Source organism: Thamnophis elegans, chromosome 3 (genome assembly GCF_009769535.1).
Source record: "Thamnophis elegans isolate rThaEle1 chromosome 3, rThaEle1.pri, whole genome shotgun sequence".
Lineage (NCBI taxonomy): Eukaryota > Metazoa > Chordata > Lepidosauria > Squamata > Colubridae > Thamnophis > Thamnophis elegans.
The window spans coordinates 118,603,221-118,624,572 of NC_045543.1; the positions used below are offsets into that span (position 1 = coordinate 118,603,221).

At 35.3% G+C, this 21,352-nt stretch overlaps 1 protein-coding gene across 1 annotated transcript in view; it reads right to left on the reverse strand.

Annotated features, from left to right (window-relative positions):
• Positions 1-1,238: 1,238 nt before the first annotated feature.
• Positions 1,239-21,352, reverse strand: part of RNF180 (ring finger protein 180) — a 50,238-nt gene continuing 30,124 nt past the window's right edge. The window contains 3 exon segments of the mRNA XM_032213877.1: positions 1,239-1,435; positions 12,984-13,109; positions 15,393-15,606. Coding sequence (XP_032069768.1) covers positions 1,239-1,435; positions 12,984-13,109; positions 15,393-15,606 — 537 coding nt within the window.

A 21,352-nucleotide genomic window follows, 5' to 3' on the forward strand; every position in this document is an offset into this window, starting at 1 on the left:
TGGAGATTAGCAATTTTACTTCAAAGCTGAAGAGATAAACAGCAAACGAAGAATGTAAACAAAACAGAAGCTTACTTGAAGAGTTAGTTTTCAATAGGAGCACACAGAAGAATAGTCCAAATACAAGCCAGAGTTCCAAGAGCCAGGTCAAGGTTGTTAGTTAGCCAAGAGGTCAGAAGTTCAAGGTTTCTTACAAACAGAATTTATAGGAACATCATATAAGAGTCAGGGATCAGATATTTTCAGCAACAAGGATCAAAGGTGCTTCTGAGTTTCTCTTTCTGGCCATTTCTTTTCTCTCTCTTTTCCTCTCATCTTCCCAAATTTGGGGAAATTGGGTTAAGGATCACAAAACATTAGACACAACAAAATATACAGATTTTAACTAAAACTAGATAAAATTAGAATAAAGTGCTCCTTCCTTCCTCAATTATTCTATATACATAGGTAGAAAATTGAAAATTTGATTTTTGTTTCTTTAATGTCAGCTCTTAACATAAATACTGCTGATCAATAAGGCAAACCAACAAGTCTTTTGAGTAATTTGATAGACATCCACAAATAAAAAGGCAGCTAAATTGTCTCTGCTTAAAAACTGACCACCATAGGCACTATACACATTTCTCTAACAAATTTCTCCCAAGTCATATACCATATATCTTAAAGTACATAACACATTTTACTATTTAAAAAATCTCTCATGAAACTCCTGAAATGATTTCAAGAGGTGGAAAGCTAGATTCAACATGACCATTATATGCAATAAGCACCAATATAAAAATATCACACTGAATTCCAAAGTTGATGAGAAAAAATGTTTTAACCGAATGTAAGCATTTAATGTGAACTATATCTACAGAAACCATTAAGTGTGAGGTGATAGTTTGTATATGTATTTTATACATACCAGGTAGTAGTTGAAGCTAATCAGTAAAGTTTATCTGCTTTATGAATACTCTCATGAACCTGCCCAAGTTTATGTACAAATTGCAATTATGGACTCAAAGCACCATGTCATCTTAACAGGTATTAGAAAAAGCAATCTAACATTTTTAATATGCAAATATTTTTTAACTTCAAAATATAATAATAATTAGTAAACCAAAGTAAATGATTGTTGTGCAGTTTTATCAGTGTTATACAGTAGACCAGAGATTGTATACCATCTGCATTCTTTAATCCAGATTTGTCTATTTCTTTGTCTTGCCACTCACATACAATATAGGGAACAGAAATCCTTAAAAAGGAAAGAAAAAATAGCAAAGAAAACAAAACACGATAAATCCCAAGACCCAGTTGATGGCATAAATGTAGATGATCACCATGTCCATGTCAAATCGCCATCCACGGCTATCGTCCTCAAAGTCCATATAATCCATTCTGTGAGCAGCATGTGGAAAATGCCTTCGTGTGAAGGAGTCTGTACTCTGAAAACCTGCTGAATAAATATAATGATTTGATAAAACAGTTTATAAAAAATAATTTCATTTTATAACTTTTACAACTATGTATGCCCAATATATGGAAATGAAAATGCACAAAGGAAAAGAAGGAAACTTGTGTGGGTTAATTTAGTGGCCCCCAACCTTTTGGGCACCAGGGACCGGTTCTGTGGAGAGAGCTTTTTCTATGGACCTGAGGGGGCAGTGTTTTGCATGCTGCGCACCGGGGTTGAGGGTTAATTTATGGTTTCTATAAACTTTACTAGAAATGAAGAGTGAAGTAGGAAAGAACTTTCAATCAAAAATCCTGTAGCAGTAGAGTAATAGCACTTAGAGTTATATACAACCCATAGTGTATTACAATAGCGATCCCCAACCTTTCTGGCTCCATGGAGCAGCATTGGCGAGAGCAGCAAGCAGTGGCTGGGTGGATGATTTTGCATGCACAATCTAGATCCCCTGCTTGCGCAAATAAAGTTTCACACACTCACCTGCCTCTTGTGCGGTCCAGTTCCCTTTATTTAAATGAGACTTCATTGTGCAAGTGAAGTGTGATCTCAATATACACTATATTGCCAAAAACATTCTCTCACTCATCCAAATAATCAGAATCAGGTGTTCCAATCACTTCCATGGCCACAGGTGTATAAAATCAAGTACCTAGGCATGCAGACCTTCATATTAGCTCAAGAACAGTGCGCAGAGAGCTTCATGGAATGGGTTCCCATGGCCGAGCAGCTGCATCCAAGCCATACATCACCAAGTGCAATGCAAAGCGTTGGATGCAGTGGTGTAAAACACATCGCCACTGGACTCTAGAGCAGTGGAGACGTGTTCTCTGGAGTGACAAATCACGCTTCTCCATCTGGCAATCTGATGGACGAGACTGGGTTTGGCGGTTGCCAGGAGAACGGTACTTGTCTGACTGCATTGTGCCAAGTGTAAAGTTTGGTGGAGGGGGGATTATGGTGTGGCGTTGTTTTTCAGGAGCTGGGCTTGGCCCCTTATTTCCAGTGAAAGGAACTCTGAATGCTTCAGCATATCAAGACATTTTGGATGATTCCATGTTCCCAAGTTTGTGGGCACAGTTTGGAGCTGGCCCCCTCCTCTTCCAACATGACTGTGCACCAGTGCACAAAGCAAGGTCCATAAAGACATGGATGACAGAGTCTGGTACGGATGAACTTGACTGGCCTGCACAGAGTCCTGATCTCAACCCAATAAAACACCTTTGGGATGAATTAGAGCAGCGGGTGAGAGCCAGGCCTTCTTGTCCAACATCAGTGTGTGACCTCACAAATGCAGTTCTGGAAGAATGGTCAAAAATTCCCATAAACACAGTCCTAAACCTTGTGGACAGCCTTCCCAGAAGAGTTGAAGCTGTTATAGCTGCAAATGGTGGGCCGACGTCATATTGAACCCTATGGATTAGGAATGGGATGTCACTTACAGTAAGTTCATATGCGAGTAAAGGCAGGGGTGATGCATATCAATATGATGATATCAATCTTTAAGTTCTGACCAGGTCTGGATGGTGAAAAATATCTATTCGTTTGGCACATCCTGGACAACTGATAGACTTAATGTGGTTTCAAAGGGTGTTTTTTTCCCCATGAAGCATGGTGCATGGTTCAGTTAAGGCCTTGGTTGCAGCATGGAATGAAGCCCATTATCTGGCGCTTTTTTACTCAGTTGAGTTATAGTACTGAGACAATATCAATTACACTTATGATTGACTACTGGAGTGTTCAGGATCAGGATGGACCAACCATCCTGGATCTCTCAGATCACTTGGCAGCCTTTGATACCATTAACCATTTGGACTGGCTTCAAGGACTAGGAGTGGGGAGAACTGTTTTCTGTGAGTCTGTTTCTTCTTCCATAGTGGTGGACATAAGGCCTGAATCTAGGCCCTTCTAAATGGTTTGGGTTTCTTACTGCTTCTCTTTTAATATCTACATAAATCCTCTTAATAAGGTCATTTGACAATAGAGTGCAATTATCATCAGCATGCTGATTGTACCCAGTTGTATATTTTCACTCCTGGTTGGGACAGTGATGCTGTTCAGGTATTGATTAAGTGTCTGGAATATATGAGGGCCTGGTTGGGGAAGAATTGGCTGTCACTCAGCCCTAATAAGACAAACTTGATAGGTGCAAAAGACCAGTCCACACATGAAGGTCCAATAATAACTGATTTATTGCTAAAAACCTATGCATAGGAGTATTTTAATCAACAGCTAGCTCCTAATGGAGCTAGATAAGTCAAATGAAATTCAAGGGTTGGATTTAGTCCACTTTTAGGTGACTAGGGATTCTAGACTGCTGCCTCTTTTGACTCTGCACCCTGGTTCTGCTATTCCTTCTGTAAAGGCTTTGGATCTTTGACCCTTCTGGATCTGGTGAAATGTAATCTCTGATTCTCAACTGATAGCTCTCTTCTACACAGAGCTGGTGTGCAATTGGGGGAATCTATATGGAGCTTTTTAAAGATCATCCTGGACCGAAGTTACAATAGCAGCAAAATGTGGTGGCACACACAATTTCTTATGTCTCTTGGCTTGCTCAAATTACAAATCACACTACTGCTGTATGAGCTGTACTGGCTTCCATTTTGTTTCCGGGGAGAGGTTGTTTTCAAGACTCCCTGACAATATTTGCCCATTGTATTAAGTCACTTAATCAGTTAATGTAAACACCTTAGATCCTTTCCCTAAAATATTATCCAGTGGAACCTAGGACACGTGCCTTTTTAGTAGCAGTTCTCACCAACAGCCTCCCATGGAGATCCAAAACATCCATACCCTTCAAGTCTTAAAAATCTGTTTTCTCCCCAAAACAGGTTTAGATTGGCGTCTAGTGATTGTGACTGTTTTATGTATTGGGGAGTGGTTGTTTTAGAGTGCCAAGAACTGGAAGGTTTTTGTGAAGGGAGCTCATTTTATTGCTAATGTTGTTTTTATTGTTATAGTTGTGACTCTTTCAGAGTTACAATACATGAGATGAGTGACCGTATATGTTTCATTAAGAAACAGGTTCAGACCCTACCGTAGAAGACAGAATGACCATTTCTTTAGAAGGCTGTTGATTCTGGGGCTGTATCATCTTAATGTAATAATGCGAACAGATTAGCAATTTGGAAGTGCTTCTGAACTCATGGCTCCTGCTGAAAAAGCAGATGGAGACCATGGTCAAGAATGAGTTCATCTGGCTCCACTAGGGCAACTATTGTGGCTCTTATGCTCAAAATAAGGCATTGCAGATTGGTCACTCACAGGCTTATTCCTCCAGCTAGATTACTGTAATTTGCTTTATGTGGAGCTGCCTATGCAGAGCACCTGGAAACTCAGTTAATGCAAAATGCAGCAGCCCATATGCTTGCTGAGAAGCCTCATGACTGTGATATATTTCTGCTGAAGGCACTGAATTGACTTCTAGCATGGTTCCATGTATAATTCAAGATTTAAAATTCACATCCCAAGCAAATTCCACTATCCTGCTCAGTCTACATGACCAGAAGATCCCTGTGGAAGATCTCCACCTTTTAAGAAATAAAATGGGTGGGTTCTCAAAAGAAGGCATTCTCTGTGGTAGCTTGCATTTATTGAATTGACTAAATTGCTGATGCTGCTAAACAAGCACGTCTTTGAGACTGAGGTGACTTATACATTTCTTATACAAGTAAAAATATCACCACGCAGTGCTATTTCTTTGTCATCTTCCTAATTCAACATGGAAAGTGGTATTTCCACCTCTCTACACAAAAAGAAGAAAAACAGGTCATTCCTTTTGCTTTGCTGAAAAACTTCAGTTGGCCCTCTAAAATGTTTTCATTCAGGATAGTTTGAATTTACTAACAAACGAACTCTTAATATAGAAACTAAGAAAACCAATGGCAGAAAGAGACCCAGTGGTCTACCAAGTCTACCCTTTGAATTTTTTTTTAAAATTTATTATATTTATGTATTATATCCCATTCAAATGATTACGCTATTCAAGTCAATCAAGATACCATATGTAACAATACATATTTTATTCCAAATTTGCCAAATTTAATTTTACAATGTAGAAATGGGGCTTGATATTATCAGAGTGGCATTGCCTCAAACATATTTGTTACACTATGCTAATATAGCTTTTAAGATTTAAATTACAAAGATAAATATGTTTGATTTTATATCCATCCTTCTGCAAGTTCTTCAGATCTGTGCTGGCTTACATCCCAAAGATTATGCCTGTATAATCTGTTTTTTAATTTGATTTCCAAGAAATGAATTTGTAGCTACGGCTGAAAACACATTACTATTTAATGACCACATAGAAATCCTCTATATAATATATCCTCTAGAGAACTCAAATCAAATTGGCCACAAGTGATTCTTTTGTTTATTTCCACTCTTAACAGAAAATAACACACAAATATGCCAAGGGGCTATTTTTGCATCATCATCTTAGAATCTTTTTGCAATCTCTAATCAAGACATAGTTATGCAAACACTTAGTGATATTTTATGATAAGTTGCTTCAGCTGAGAAGATTTGAATGAATAAATATAATAGTTGATTTGTATCTCTGTTGATTTTACTTTAAGCAAATCTACATTAAGTTTACCCCAGATTAGACTTTATAATGTAATCATTCATTCAATAGTAATTTTATTACTGTAATTGTTTTTGCTGTAGGAACCCAAGATATATCTAATATTGCATTAGTTAAATGCCTGACCCAATTTTTCTCAGCTGAGAACACACCGCATTCATCAAATAAAAAAAACCAAGCACAAATCACAAATCTGAAGTGTAAATTAAAGGCTCACATTTTAAAAAGCTTCAAAAGTCTAACACATGCTCTGGCTTTAAGATCTATGACATGTAAGCACAGTGAAGATATTCTTCAATCTCTAGAGGAGTTACATTTAATTGAGTCTTGATAGACTGGAATACTGGTGAGTGGTTAGATCTATACATGCCAATAGTTTGTAGTTCAAACTATGTGGTCATAAATAAGCAGAATTTTTTTCAGTTGACAATTTTTTCTTAATTTTATTTTTCATAAATATTTTAATATATTTTAATTGTATTTTTACCCCGAATTTTAAAGTTAGGTCATGTAATGATCCAATTCAAATTAAAACTCTTATGTTTTCAGATTCTAAAATCCACTTTTATGTGTAATGTTGAAATAAAGAATTCCAAAGTGAGCTGCGTTTACTGAACTGAAGAGAGTTGGGCTTTGCTCCAAGCATGGAACTGAGATTCAATTAACAGTCTGCTCCCATCTTCTTTCCTTCAGCTCCTTTCATTTCCTTGCATTGATTTTTGTAGCATTTAAGAAAGGAACAATTCTACTCTACCCACTCCCAGTAAAGAAAATGATAGTCAAAAATCCATTAGATGGCATTAAGGAAGATGATGCAAAATGATGACAACAACATAGCATTTTCGTTTTATTAAGAACGAAAGAATGGCACACATCGAAGTGATGAAAAATATAAAATATATTTTTTGTTCTAAGTTGCTCTTTAAAGCGAGCCAACATTTTAGAACATTCTCAGCAACATCTGCATTTTTCAGTTAAAAAGTATTTTTATCAAGTGAGATTTACTCTTGTATGATAATTGGCAAAGCAATTTATATTTAGATGTGAGTATGGTGTGATGTTGAGAAAATCATGTGGAAGACAGTCACTCAAATTCCTTTTAGGCTTTGCATAGCCACAGCTGTTAATGAACATAACTAATATGGGTGAAGCTTTATATAAAAAGACAAAAGAAAAAACAGATACCATCTGAACGTTCTATTGATATGAAAATACTAATCAAGCAATTTGTCAATTTTTAAAAAATGAGTACTATTAAGTATGAAATGCAATATTAACATTAAGAACAGAGGAAGCAGACATATAACTCTACATCTGCTCCACTGCTTTCTATGAGCCTTGGTGGTGCAGTGGTTAGAGTGCAGTACTGCAGGCTACTTCTGCTGCCTGCTGGCTGCCTAAAATTTAGCAGTTCTGGATTGCGTGCCTCCGTCTGCCTCTGCCTGCTGCTTGGACAGGTAATCAACTCACCTGTGCTGTGCAGGCTGCAGCCAGACACCATTGGTCCCCATTCCCTCCAGAGCTGGCCATGCCCCCACCTTAACTAGGGCTTATTTTTTGCGTAGGGCTTATATTAGGAGCATGCTAAAATCAGGCTGGGGTTTATTTTTGGAGTAGGTCTTATATTCAGGGAAACAGGATATTAGGATAAATAATACAAATACTAGATGAAAAGGTGTATCTTGCAATGCTTTGGACAATATGTATAGTACCTATACATTCTTTTTCCAAGTATTTACATTTAGATTACAAATGACATTAAAACAGAAATTTGATGTGTAATCAACACGGAGATATACCATGCTTCTATGCTCCCTACAATTTACTATAGATAGTCCTTGGCTTACGAGCATAATGGAACTTGCTCAACATGGTTGTAAATCGAAGCAGTCATAAATTGGGGAAAAGGAAGTACACAGATTTTGCTGTCAATTTATCCTGGAATGTCAATTTATATTGGAAAATAATGCTAATTTTGTACTACGGATTATTTCTTTTCAATACTGATTTTAAGAAACCATTATCTAAAAAAGTAAAAAAGAAATTAAAAAAAGAAACTTAATAACGAGAAGATAGGCTGTTAAGAAAAAATTCACAAAGGTGTGGAGCAATAAAACTTATGTACTCTGAATGTTTTGAAAGTCTAGAAAGGTGAGAAAAGAAATATAATCCATTATGTTAAAAATATAACCCAGAGTCTTTGGGAGTAATGACCTAAAAGACTTTAGAGACACTATAAATATTTAATTGTTTGTAAGAGATACAATTTAGAAACAATAGATGGCAAGTAATTTCCCAACAAGTATACAGCATTATAGAGATAATCTAAGGATTTTGCTAAAAGCAGCCAACTGAATATAACAATAGAAATGCATATAACAATTTCCATTTAAAAAAATATCGGGGATCATTTTACTTAAAGGTAAAGGTAAAGATTGCCCTCACACATATATGCTAGTTGTTCCCGACTCTAGGGGGCAATGCTCATCTTTCTTTGAAAGCTGAAGAGCCAGCATTGTCCGAAGACGTTTCTGTGGTCATGTGGCTGGTATGACTAAATGCCGAAGGGGCACAAAACACTGTTACCTTCCCACCAAAGGTGGTTCCTATTTTTCTACTTGCATTTTTACATGCTTTCGAACTGCTAGGTTGGCAGAGACTGTGACAAGTAACGGGGGCTCACTCTATTACGCAGCACTAGGGATTTGAACTGCCGACCTTTCTGATAGACAGGCTCAGAGTCTTAGCTACTGAGCCACCACGTCCCTTATTATTATTATTATACAATTGTATCACAGCGGCCAGTTGTTTCGCCGGATTTGGCATTGGTTACTAGTCGGGCCCCACCCAGGGGCCTAGGACGTCGTAACGTATTTTCGTAATATGCGTGCAGTTCCAAGCAGTGTGGCTTTTTGCATTTGACTGATGGTGATTTTGTCAATTTTTAACTGTTTTAAATGTAATTCCAGTGCTTTTGGAATAGCACCCAGTGTGCCAATTACCACTGGAATTATCACTGCTGGTTTGTGCCATAGTCGTTGAATTTCGATTTTTAAGTCTTGGTATCTTGCGATTTTTTCATGTTCCTTCTCAGCGACCCTGCTATCACCTGGTATTGCGATGTCTATGATTGTGACCTTATTTTTCCCAACCAGTGTGATGTCTGGTGTATTATGCGCCAGTATTTTGTCGGTTTGTATACGGAAATCCCACAAGATCTTGACCATCTGATTTTCGGTGACTTTTTCAGGCTGATGTTGCCACCAGTTTGTTGCTGTTTTAATATTATAATTTTTGCACAAATTCCAATGGATCATTTGTGCTACTGAATTGTGCCGCAATTTATAATCAGTCTGCATGATTTTTTTACAGCAGCTGAGTATGTGATCAACAGTTTCATCAGCTTCTTTGCAAAGTCTGCATTTGGCATCATCAGAGGATTTTTCGATTTTGGCCTTAATGGCATTTGTGCGGATAGCTTGTTCTTGCGCAGCCAGGATTAGTGACTCTGTTTCTTTCTTTAATGTACCTGTTGTTAACCATAACCAAGTTTGTTCACTGTCCACTTTATCTTTTATTTTTTCCAGAAATTGGCCATGCAGTGCTTTGTTTTGCCAACTCTTCATTCTTGATTTTATCACATCTTTTCTGTATTCTTGTTTCGTCTGTTGGGCCTTCAGTAGATTTTTGTTCTTTACTTCGATTAATAGATGTTCTTGACTTTCTTTTAAATAATCAGCCAGTGCATGTTTTTCTTCTTCAACTATTTGCTTCACTTGTAATAATCCTCTGCCACCTGATTTTCGGGGCAGATATAGTTGATCAGTATCACCACGTGGATGTAAACTGTAGTGCATTGTCATTAGTTTCCTGGATTTTCGGTCCAAAAGGTCCAAATCAGCTTGTGTCCAGTTAACTATACCAGCTGTGTATCTTATAACTGGTATTGCCCAGGTATTTATGGCCTTGATTGTATTTCCACCATTCAATTTAGAATTATTATTATTATTATTATTATTATTATTATTATTATTATTATTTAAATATTTAAATTAAATGAATTATTATTAATATTTAAATTGAAGAAAAAAAGGAAAAATCTGTTGATTAAACTATAGTTTAAAACATCACTTAACAAAAATGTATTTCGAAGGCAAAAAGGGACATATGAATTAATACTACAAGGACATATGAATTAATACTACAACATTACCAATGTTTTCCTCATATTATTTGTTAACCCTGGAAAACTGATAACTAGCAAAATATCAATTGACAAGACAACAACCATGTCAGAAATTATGAATCTTTTTGGTGAACTCTAATTTTCATTAATCTTGAAGTACATATTGGCATAACTAAAATGTGGTAATATTTTATATTTCCTCCTGTAGTTTGAAAGATGGATTTACATTATATATATATATATATATATATATATATATATATATGTATGTATGTATGTATGTATGTATGTATGTATGTATGTATGTATGTATGTAATTTATATTTAGGAAATGTTTAATAAAAAGGAAAATAAGTGTTGAACAGAGAAGGGTATAACAGGCAGTAAATTGAATAGATTAAAGAAAACGTATGTATCACTTTCAATTGGCTACGGAAAAAGACAGCCTTCTAAATTGTATTTGGCACAAGTTTAGTTTTATTTAATTTTTCTTCCAATTTTCAAAAAGGTGTTTTGAAGCTAGAAAGATTCCCCAAACTAACAATTAAAAAAGACATTGAATCTGAATGAGGAAAATGTGAAAGTTAGGATTATTATTGTAATATTTGTTAAGTAGACATTCTAGAAGAATAAAGATTGCTGTTCACAGCAATGCTCATCTTGATCTTATTAATAAACAAAGAGCTGCCAGCACATTGGTTGGTAAATAATATTTTTCTAATTTTGACTGAAGCTTCGAAATGATCACTCATAAGAATTTATCAAAGGATCAAATCCTTTTATTATAAAGATTTTCTAATATATGAGTACCTCAGACAAGTCTTTGGTTCTGGTTAGTTTTGACTGAAGATAAAGTAATAAATGTACCATTGGCCACAGAAAGTTCCTCTTACTTTCAGTCTCAAAACACCCGTCTTGCCCCTCCTAATAAATGTTCTGTTTTGGGGAAGTGTTTTATATAAAAGTGGCTGGACTTGAATCTTACTATTATGTAATTCAAAACATTGTGTCAGGCCTGCAGTCATATTCCTTTTAGGATCTTTGGCCCGCCACACTTTCTATAAATTTTTTATGCTGTTTCATTAGTGGGGAATAGGGAGGGGGAATAGTAAGGAGTAGAATGTGTTTGTTTTCAAAATAAAAAAAATTCCTTTCTAGAAGCCCAAGGTCTTCTTTTGTCTCCGCACCCCTGCACCTGACAGGAAGTAGATGGGTGGAAATGCCAGCATGGCAGAGGAGCATTGGATCATGTGATGGACTTGTGGGAGTGGGGACAAGATCATGAACTTTAAACTGGGTGGTAACCCAGGAAGCTTTCAGATTTGGGTTTGCACAGAATGTACCAACGTGTCTCTCTTATTAAATTGGAACTTTAGGGATAGCTCTGCCTTTGACTCTGATTTATTTCTGGATGATATTTGAAACACTGACACATTGTTTTACTTACTTACTTACAATGTATACAATAGCAGAGTTGGAAGGGACCTTGGAGGGTCTCCCCTAGTCCTTTTTTCTATTAAACTAGATATACCCAGATCCTGCAATCGTTCTTCATATGTTTTAGTCTCCAGTCCCCTAATCATCTTTGTTGCTCTTCTCTGCACTTACTTATATTTTGTTTGTTTTTTCATAGTTAGAAGTTTCTTTTCATCTCCTCAATTTTTATGGAGCTTTTATTTTCACCTGTACTTATTCTTCTGCACTGTATCTCAGCTCTCGATCTACCTATATCCATGATGGCGAACCTGTGGCATGCGGGCCAGAGGTGGCACGCAATGCCCTCTCTGATGGCACTCGAGCCATCGCGCCAGTTCAGCTCTGACACGCATGCATGCATGCCTCCCACCAGCCAGGTGGCCTTTGGGTCTCTGCCGCACATGCACAGAGGGTGCATGCAGGGGGGACGTGTGTGCATGTGCGGGGTGCATGCACAGGGGTTCCGTGTGCATACGCTGGGGTGGGGTGCATGCGTAGGAGGCATGCATTGCATTTTGGGGGTTTGGGTGCGCGTGTGTGACTTTGTGCATGCTCGCTTTGGGCACTCGGTCCGGAAAAGATTAGTTATCACTGATCTATGTCCTTTCGCTTACAGCAGCCAATTTCATCACTATATCTTGCTGGCTGGGCAACAACTACTATATACCTAGTGTACTAGCTAGCAGAAAGCTTATCTGTCATTTTAGTTTTAAATAGTTTTTACTAGATTTTGCTGTCAGATATTTGTTGATCTATACTCTTTGCAATTAACATTTACTCAATTTTATACACAAGATCTAATGCAAGTAAGCAATACTATCTTCTGATCTACATAACTGCCTGTAAGCATACTTTGTTACTCAATGCCTTTATATGTAGTGCTAGTCTTTAAACAGTTACCTATGCATTTGACAGTTCACCATTCTTACCACATAGGCAATAGCATTAACTCAAGGAAATAAGAAAATTCATGAGTTTCCCTTTTAGATATCTGCACATTGAAATAGGATATCTTTCTGCATAAACAACTCGGCTAGAATATTCTGAGAGTGTCTACTCGGGCATGTAAATATAGTGTAAATTCAAACAAAAACTCAACTTGTATTATTTCTACTGCAATCCTATAGTTTATAGTATTACTTTCAGAATGGGCATAAATAAAAATTCATTAATAAAAATCCTCAGAGAATGAAGTATGATTCAGTCATGCATATCCTTGAACATTTAACTTTTAAGTTAATGAATTTCTAAGATAAAATAGTCATTAATAATTTACTTACCATCAATAACTCTGAATACTTTTTTGCAACTAGGGAGAGGCCAATTTGCTAAATTTGATTTTTGAAAATTTTCCTTTAATTTTGAATATTCCATTGGAAAGAAAGTTTCTGTGGAATTGTTCAGGTCTACAATAAACAAGAAGAAATAACATAAACATGTTAGCAACCTTTATTTAGTAATGAAAATATTGGTATCAATTTTCCATTGTTTTTCATATTTATGAAAACTTAAAAGAGAATCAGCTCTTGAAGATAAGTCGGTTACTTTTCAAAAGTATTTATTATATCCAGAAATATTTATTATATTATATCAAGATGAATGAAACAATCTAGAGAATCATGTGATGAACACTTAGATAACCTCTTTTATCTTTTTGAACAGCTGGCAACTGTGTTACCTGGCAAATGAGATTTGAAACTTTGGGTTCTTTTAAAAGCATTTGCAAAGCAATTGTAAGAGAAGTTGTGGATTTCTCACCAAATTCAGAGAATACGAAGACTATACGACTATACAGAGCAAAAATAATATTGGCTGGATATAAAGCAATAGATATTTTTAAATTACATATGTCAAAAACAAGAGCCAGTTGGACACATAAGGCCTCCTGGACTGGGGTCAGTCTAAAGTCCAGTAGGTCCACATCTTTGCCCTATTTAAATACTTTTTATGCATTAAATTTATATATCACCCATTTCCCTGATAGGTGACTCTATTATTTCACTCATCAACATTCAATCGATGAATGCATTTGATGGAATACTAATAAGACACCCATTTCTTCTATTAAATATAGTTACAAGAATGATACAGAGTGTAATTTGTTTCAGGACCTTTTATTATGCAAATCCATCTAAAGTGTAATAATACATAAAAAATACCACTTCTCATTTTCATTTACTTTGCAATAAATGAGAAATCTTTATCTCTACCACAATCATAGGTGTAATTACTGTTTCAGTCATAGTTTTATTAAATCTTGTTACTAATGTGTTTTCCTCTTACATAGAATTTTTTTTTAATATGGAATAAGAAAAAAATATTGTTGTCTTGAGCTCCCAAATGATAACTTACAGCTTTTGTGTATAATGGACAATGCAATAAATAATTAGCTAGATGTTCAGTTTCTATATATTGCCAAGAACCCTTTCCTCTGTTATTGCCTTAGAGACTTCTAGTTCAATTTGAAATACTGCATTTTTAGACTAAATTCTACTTCTGTACAATTTAATGTTACAAAAGGGGGAATTATTTAGTGGTAATTAACTTCTTCATTAACTCTTGGAAAAAGACATATTATAATGTAGTGAAGACACAATATGCATGTCTGGATCTGTTCAAACTGATATCTAGGACTAGATAATGATTATGAGACTATTGTACTTAAGAATCTATGGTTAATTTTAACTTACTAGATAAGAGTGATGTTCTGTATGCATCTCAAGGAGACAATGAAGGAAAGCAGTAAATATTAAAACTAACCTAAACTGGTACAGAAACTTACTTCCAACTAGTTATATAAGGGGTAAGGGCAGTGGTGGGATTCAAATAATTTAACAACCTTTTTCTGCCCTAATGACTGACTGGGTAGGCGAGGCCGGGTGGCCATGTGATTGGGTGGGTGTGGCCAACTTGACGTCACTCATCACACCCAGCCTTGCCTCCCGGCCACTAAAGGCCTTAACAAGGTTCAATTTCCCTCTCTATTTATTTACTATTACTGAAGTCCAAAATGCTCCGAAAAATGCCCCAATAAACAGGCCAAAAAATGGGCTGGGGCGGGGCCAGTCAGTGATGGGATTAAATGGTTTGTCAAACTGGGCAGAATTTTAACAACTGGTTCACCTGAACTGGTCTGAATCCCACCTCTAGGTAAGGGTCTCTGAGAAATGCTTGCCTCATTATAGTTTAACTCCATGAGCACTTTCTTTTCATTTCTCATTACTGAAAAATCCTCACATATAAGCCTAGGTTAAAAATTAAGCTGACATTTGATGAGATGGGCAGCATATACATTTAATAAATAAAAATGTTTGGAGGAGCAGATTATACATATAAATGATAATTGAGGCGAACGTACATGCATTCTGGATTTTGCCATGAAGATGTGCCAGTTGTTGAATGATTTTGACTGAAATACGTTCAAATATTTAGATATCAATTCTATATGACATTGCCATTGATGAGATTGATTACTGAAACAATTACACTTTTAGAAACATATCAGCTGGCATCACATAGAATTTGGTTATATTTTCATTATGTTATTAGCATATTTCCGGTATTTGGAATACACTTAATACTGAACATTTTCTTGAGAAGGATAGTTAGTTTTAATATTAGTATTAATTAGTACTAATTTGGAAATATAGGCAACAATTACTGAAATGTATTTAAGGAAGGCTTTTTACCTGATTGGAAAAAAACGTGGGTAATTGCAGTACGGCAGAGAGGACATGGAGTGCTAGTTGGATTATCCTTGGCAAGCATACGTAGGCAAGGTTCACAGAAAATATGATGGCATGGGTAGCACATGTAAGGATTGAAGTAGATATCCAAGCAAACTGCACAGAGGTAGCTTTCCTTATCTTTTCTGTGTTCATATTCTTCTTTTGTATTCATTGTCTACAATGAAATAAAAACATGAGGCAATGTCAAAAACTATTTTAGTCATTCAAATTAAAGATGCAATGTATGCAATAATATAATTTATGACAACGGAATGCTTATTCCAAGTTTATTTTGCAATATATTCTTTGGTTTAAAATAATATTAGTAAAATAATATGAAAAATTATAGTGTGGCTCAAAAAAAATCAATATTTAATAACTGAAAAAATAATAAAATCAACCTAGTGATTGGTTAATCACTATTAACTCTCAATGATGAACATATTTTATGATAGTATTAAATTATAGATACAATTTTATACTTTGATATGGGTATATCAACAGGACTGGAAATAGGTAGAATTTTCTCAAAATGAATGTATCATTCATTAAAATAAGTAGTTGGTCACTGATGGAAATAAAAAACTGGAATAAGACTGGACAGGTCCTGATTCACCATGGCTATTCTTATGTTCTTAAAGTGTATGATTTTGTAAACTAATAATCTATTTCTAGATTAGTCCAGGATGCTCTTCTGAATATAGGCTTACTTGCTTCATGATAATAATGATTTTATAAAGTTTTAGCTTGTTAAAAGCAGACCAAGAGCTTGTAATGTTTAGTTCTGGTCTACAATTTATATGACTGTGTTATTAGTGATATACATACATATACATTATGAAATGTATACATATACATCAGTGATGGGTTTCAAAAATTTTTAGAACCTCTTCTGTAGGTGTGGTCTGCTTTGTGGGAGTGGCTTGCCAACCATGTGACCAGGTGAGAGTGGCCAACTTGTAAAATGTGGTGAAACTCACTTAACAATGCTCTTGCTTAGCAACCAAAATGTTGGCTCAGAAACTCTGGCATTTGAAGCACACAAGTTTTAAAACTGACAACTTACAAGACCCTTGCACCCCTAACCCTTTAGAAAAAAACCCCTAGGGGTGTTCAAACTTGACAGCTTTAAGACTTGTGGACTTCAACTCCCAGAATTCTTCCTCCAGTCATGTTGGCTCAGGAACTCTGGCACTGAAGTGTGCAAGTCTTAAAGCTGTCAAGGTACAAGACCCTTGCACCTCTAACCCTTTAGAAAAAAAAAACCCAGGGGTGTTCAAACTTGACAGCTTTAAGACTTGTGGACTTCAACTCCCAGAATTCCTCCTCTCGCTCTTCATCTTGATGATGTGCGGACTGGCAGGGGGAGGGAGCTGGAACCCTTTCTAAGCGGCACTGTAGATTTGTGGAACTTCTTCTATAGAAGAGGTTAGAACTGACAGGAATCCACCCCTGATATATATGTTGAAAATGCAAAGTTAAAAGTCAAACAGAAAAAAGATCTAAAAAAAAGCTCAGGAAAGAAAATGTGAACATGGAAGAAAGAAAGATTAAAAAAAGAAAAGAAAATGAATGACTTCTGACTTTCCTTGGTACAAATATAAGTAAAAAAATCAATGAATAAATACAAGTTTAACATTTGTATTGCTTCCATAATTCATATAATTGTAATAATGAAATCCTACAATAAACATTTCATTTTTTATCAGTTTCTCATAAAAAGTCCAAAAATGATTTCCAAGTAGAAATAAAATTTGTCAAAGCTCCCCCCCCCCAAAAAAAAAATCAAGCTTGACAATTTCATCATCCTGACTTGCACAAGCTAAGTCATCCTCTCCTGATTCTGTTTCAGTGTGGGGAAAATAATAGCTCATTGGGGAAAGAGAATGAAGAAATGTTGTTTTTACTTATAACATCAAGAAACAATGATTCATGTACCATGGTAAAATGAAAGGATGGAAAATTACAGCAGCATTCATTGAACACTGATGGAGTCTGGACAACAAAATAGAGTAAACTGAAGCAGAAGTTCTCATTTAAAATGTATCTCTATTTGAATTCAAAAGATGGCCTTTAGGAAGTTCTTTTGATTTCCTGTTTCGCCTATATTACCTAGAAGATAATGGTGTAACTTAAATGGCTGTTATAAGGCATACTAAGGAATTATATATAAATCATTATACAGAATAAATTCCCCAAAGCACTAAAGCTAAGCATTAAACTTTCACATGACTGAGTATTCCCGTAGATTCCTTGTTAATAGCTAATAGGACTGCTTGAGTCAATCCACACATGCTTAATGCATTGACTGGAAGTATGTCAAGTGGATATGCACTTCACCAAGTCATTGTGATGGTTGAAGGAGCAAGAGCTTCACAGGAAGAAAGCCAGAGAATATATATTGATCTTGAATGAATCTACATCTCCAGAGCCACATGGAATGCACTCTATTCCATTCCAAACCTGTATTCATTATTACTGAGAAGTTCAGGAAAATGAACTTTACAAAGCACCAAATGATTGGAAAGAAGCAAAGATTTTCCCTAGCTTCAAAATGGAAAAAAGATCTTTTCAAGGAATTAGAAACCAGTCCTCTAAAAACTGACAATTAACCAAATTTTGTTATAAACTATTTAGGTATTTGTTAATGCCTTAGAAACATGCACCAGTTTGATAAAAATGTATGACTTTTTTTCAACAGGTAACTTTCTTAGTGGACTGTAAAAATACGAAAGCATTTGGCAAAATTTTCCATGACATTCTGACTGATTCATTGATTATATGTCATCAGGTCAACATTGATTCTTAGTAATCAGATAGATAAACCGTCTCCAGAATGAGAGTCATATAATATGAACTAATAAACGTGAGATTCCAATGGTATGTATGGTTATTAGGATGATTTGCAGATGTCAAAAATGATAAAGTGTTCATCAACGTTCCTCAACAAACAGAAATAAGATTATCATGTCAGATGTCACAGTATTCAGTCACTCCTCAATATTTGCATAAATTTTAGATAAAAAGGTAGACAAAATGTTTTCAAACTTGCAGACAGAATAATATTCTGCAGGATAGCTAATATTCTAAAAACAGAAACAACATTCAGAATGATTGCTCACTGGAATGTCTGAAAATACCAGAATGAACTTTAAATTATGATAAATGGAGGTTTTTTAAACAAAACCAAAATAATTCAAATGACACTGATTTGATAACAGCATATGTGAAAAAGATCTTAAAAATCGCAATTTATCACAACCTGAAAGAGTCAGCAATACAACACAATTGCTAAAAATATTTAAATTTTTGGAAAACTCATTCAACGAATGCAAGCTCTGCAAGCTGAGATAACATGCACTGCATTGATGCATTCACACAATTTCACAGTAACCATGAATAAATCATAAAACAAAGTTCAGGAATATTCCTTTATACCATTGTTTTGCAAATCTACGTATACTACAAACTGTATGATTGTTTGAAGAGAAATACATCTGTACCACCAGATTCTAAGTGTGAGGAGGAAGGGGAAGCAGTAAAAATGGAAGTGAAACATTCTAAGCAGGTTATAATATTAAAGAGCACCTGTCATTTCAGATTCATCATGGCAGCGCTTGCTAGCAAGCATCCATTCACCTGCTGCCTACCATGTCTCTCACCTTGTTGGGTCACTGCTGCATTACCAGCCATCCCATTAAAGTGAATGGGACTGTCGGTGAGTCAATAGCGGGCCTGAGGAGGAGCCATTGCAGGACAGAAATGACAGTTGCTCTTTAAAAATTATTATTTAAATCGAGTTGATTTAAATCAAGTCCTTTTACTAGTGATTTAAATCATTATTTAAATCATTATATAAATTGACTTGATTTAAATAAAATCCACCCTGTTTCTGAATTAACAGCATGGTTGCCCTATACATGTGTTCTTAGGAACATTCTTGAGCTTGAAATAAAGATTACAAATAAAAAAATGGTGCTGAATCACCTATGTGGATATTAAATATACTAGAAGCAGTGGCATTACTTAATTGTCAAATTGTATGCTACCTCATTAAAGTATCCTAGGTAGATTAAACATGGTAACAGTAATCCAAGGTGGTTTACATTCTGTTTTATCTTTACACAAAATAAAAAAATACATTAGGTAATTTTTAAATTTCAAATACATATATACTTACTGAACTTTATAGAAGCCTTTCTAAAAATTCATAATTATTGTAATTACATAATAATTAGTAACATTTTGTTAAGAGCAAATATAAAATGTTTAAGAAAACATGTTTCTGAAAAGTTGATTAGAATATGTGAATTCTTTTTGCAGCTCTCATATACAAAACATATTAGTGTTTTGAGGTAGGCTGGATCAGGAAACAGACCAATGTAAACTTATTTTATCACATTAATCACAATAATCACAATTAATTACTTATAAAGACTACAAGACAGAATGCTAGAAAGATCACAGATAATGGCAACTTTTAAGTTTGGATATATTTTTTATCACACTGACCATAATTCATATATTAAATTATGTGGTTTTTAAAATTTGACTCAGTATGAGCAGCAGCCTCAAAACCAGCTGACTTAAATCAATATGATTTCATTTAGCCATAATTTACTTATTGTTTCATTGATTTTAATAGGCTTATTGCATATATAGAAATTTAATGCTGCTAACAGTTGCAGGCTATAAAAGTGAATTTGACATGTTTTTACTTAAATTTTAAAAATGTAACATTTTATCAATAAAAACAAAACTCATTAAGCATCTTCATTTCTCCAGTAGCTTGATCATGTGTTTCTCATTGTCACATTAACAATTTCCTTCGGTTATCTCTATTTTGCCTCCATATGCTCATCAATTTTACCAATCTATTATTTAATTTTCTTATATGTTGGGTTCCTTTCTGCATTAATCTCTACACATTGCCCCAAATTTATTATTTCTGTATATATTCTTAATTTTTCATTGAATATTGAATATTCTTTTCAATTTCCTAGCATTCAAAGCTTTTCCTACTCAGTTTCCATATTTTACTATCTTTTACTATCACTATTAAACAGTCGTATAAGTTTGTTTTTGTATTGCACTTGTTGGAGGATGAGAGTCTTATAATAACAGCTTCTGGTTCGGGTTTTTTCCTACTCACTATCAATCAAAGCACCCTATAAAGCTTTGCTGCTCACTTAGTATTAAACACAAGGGAACAGGTTGTTGTTGTTGTTGTTGTTGTTGTTATTATTATGTGGTTAATCTTTGGTGAGATTCACAGCCTTTGGGGCTGGTTGGTAGTTCAACAGCTCGAGTCCTAACCTAGGACCTAGTTGTTAAGGTAACGTCGGAGGATAAGCTGTTCCAAGTAGGGTGGTTTTTTGTAGAATCAGAAAGTTCAAGTCTGATAAATTTAAAATTTCCAAATAGCGAGGTAGCCTTTTAGGTATTGCTCCAAGGGCTCCAATTACAATCGGGACAACACATGATATCGTTTTCCACAGTCGCTCAACTTCAATTTGCAAGTCCCAGTACTTTGTGATTTTTTTCTTGCTGTTTATCTTCAATTTGTTCATCACCAGGTATTGCAATGTCAGTGAACAATACTTTTTTCTTTTCAACTATTGTTATGTCAGGTGTGTTGTGGGCCAAGTGCCTGTCAGTCTGAATTCTGAAGTCCCACAAGATCTTGACTTTCTTATTCTCTAAAACCTTCTGAACCTGATGTTCCCAGTAGTTTTTGCTGTACTCAAAATCCAAACTTTTGGCACAATTTCCAGTGAATGATCTTAGCAATGCTGTCATGGCATTGTAGGTAGTCAATTTGTGAAATTTTGCTGCACCCACTGATCAAGTGGTCGACTGTCTCGTCTTTCTCATTACAGAGGCGACATTTGCTGTTGGTGGTAACATGTTGAATTTTTGCC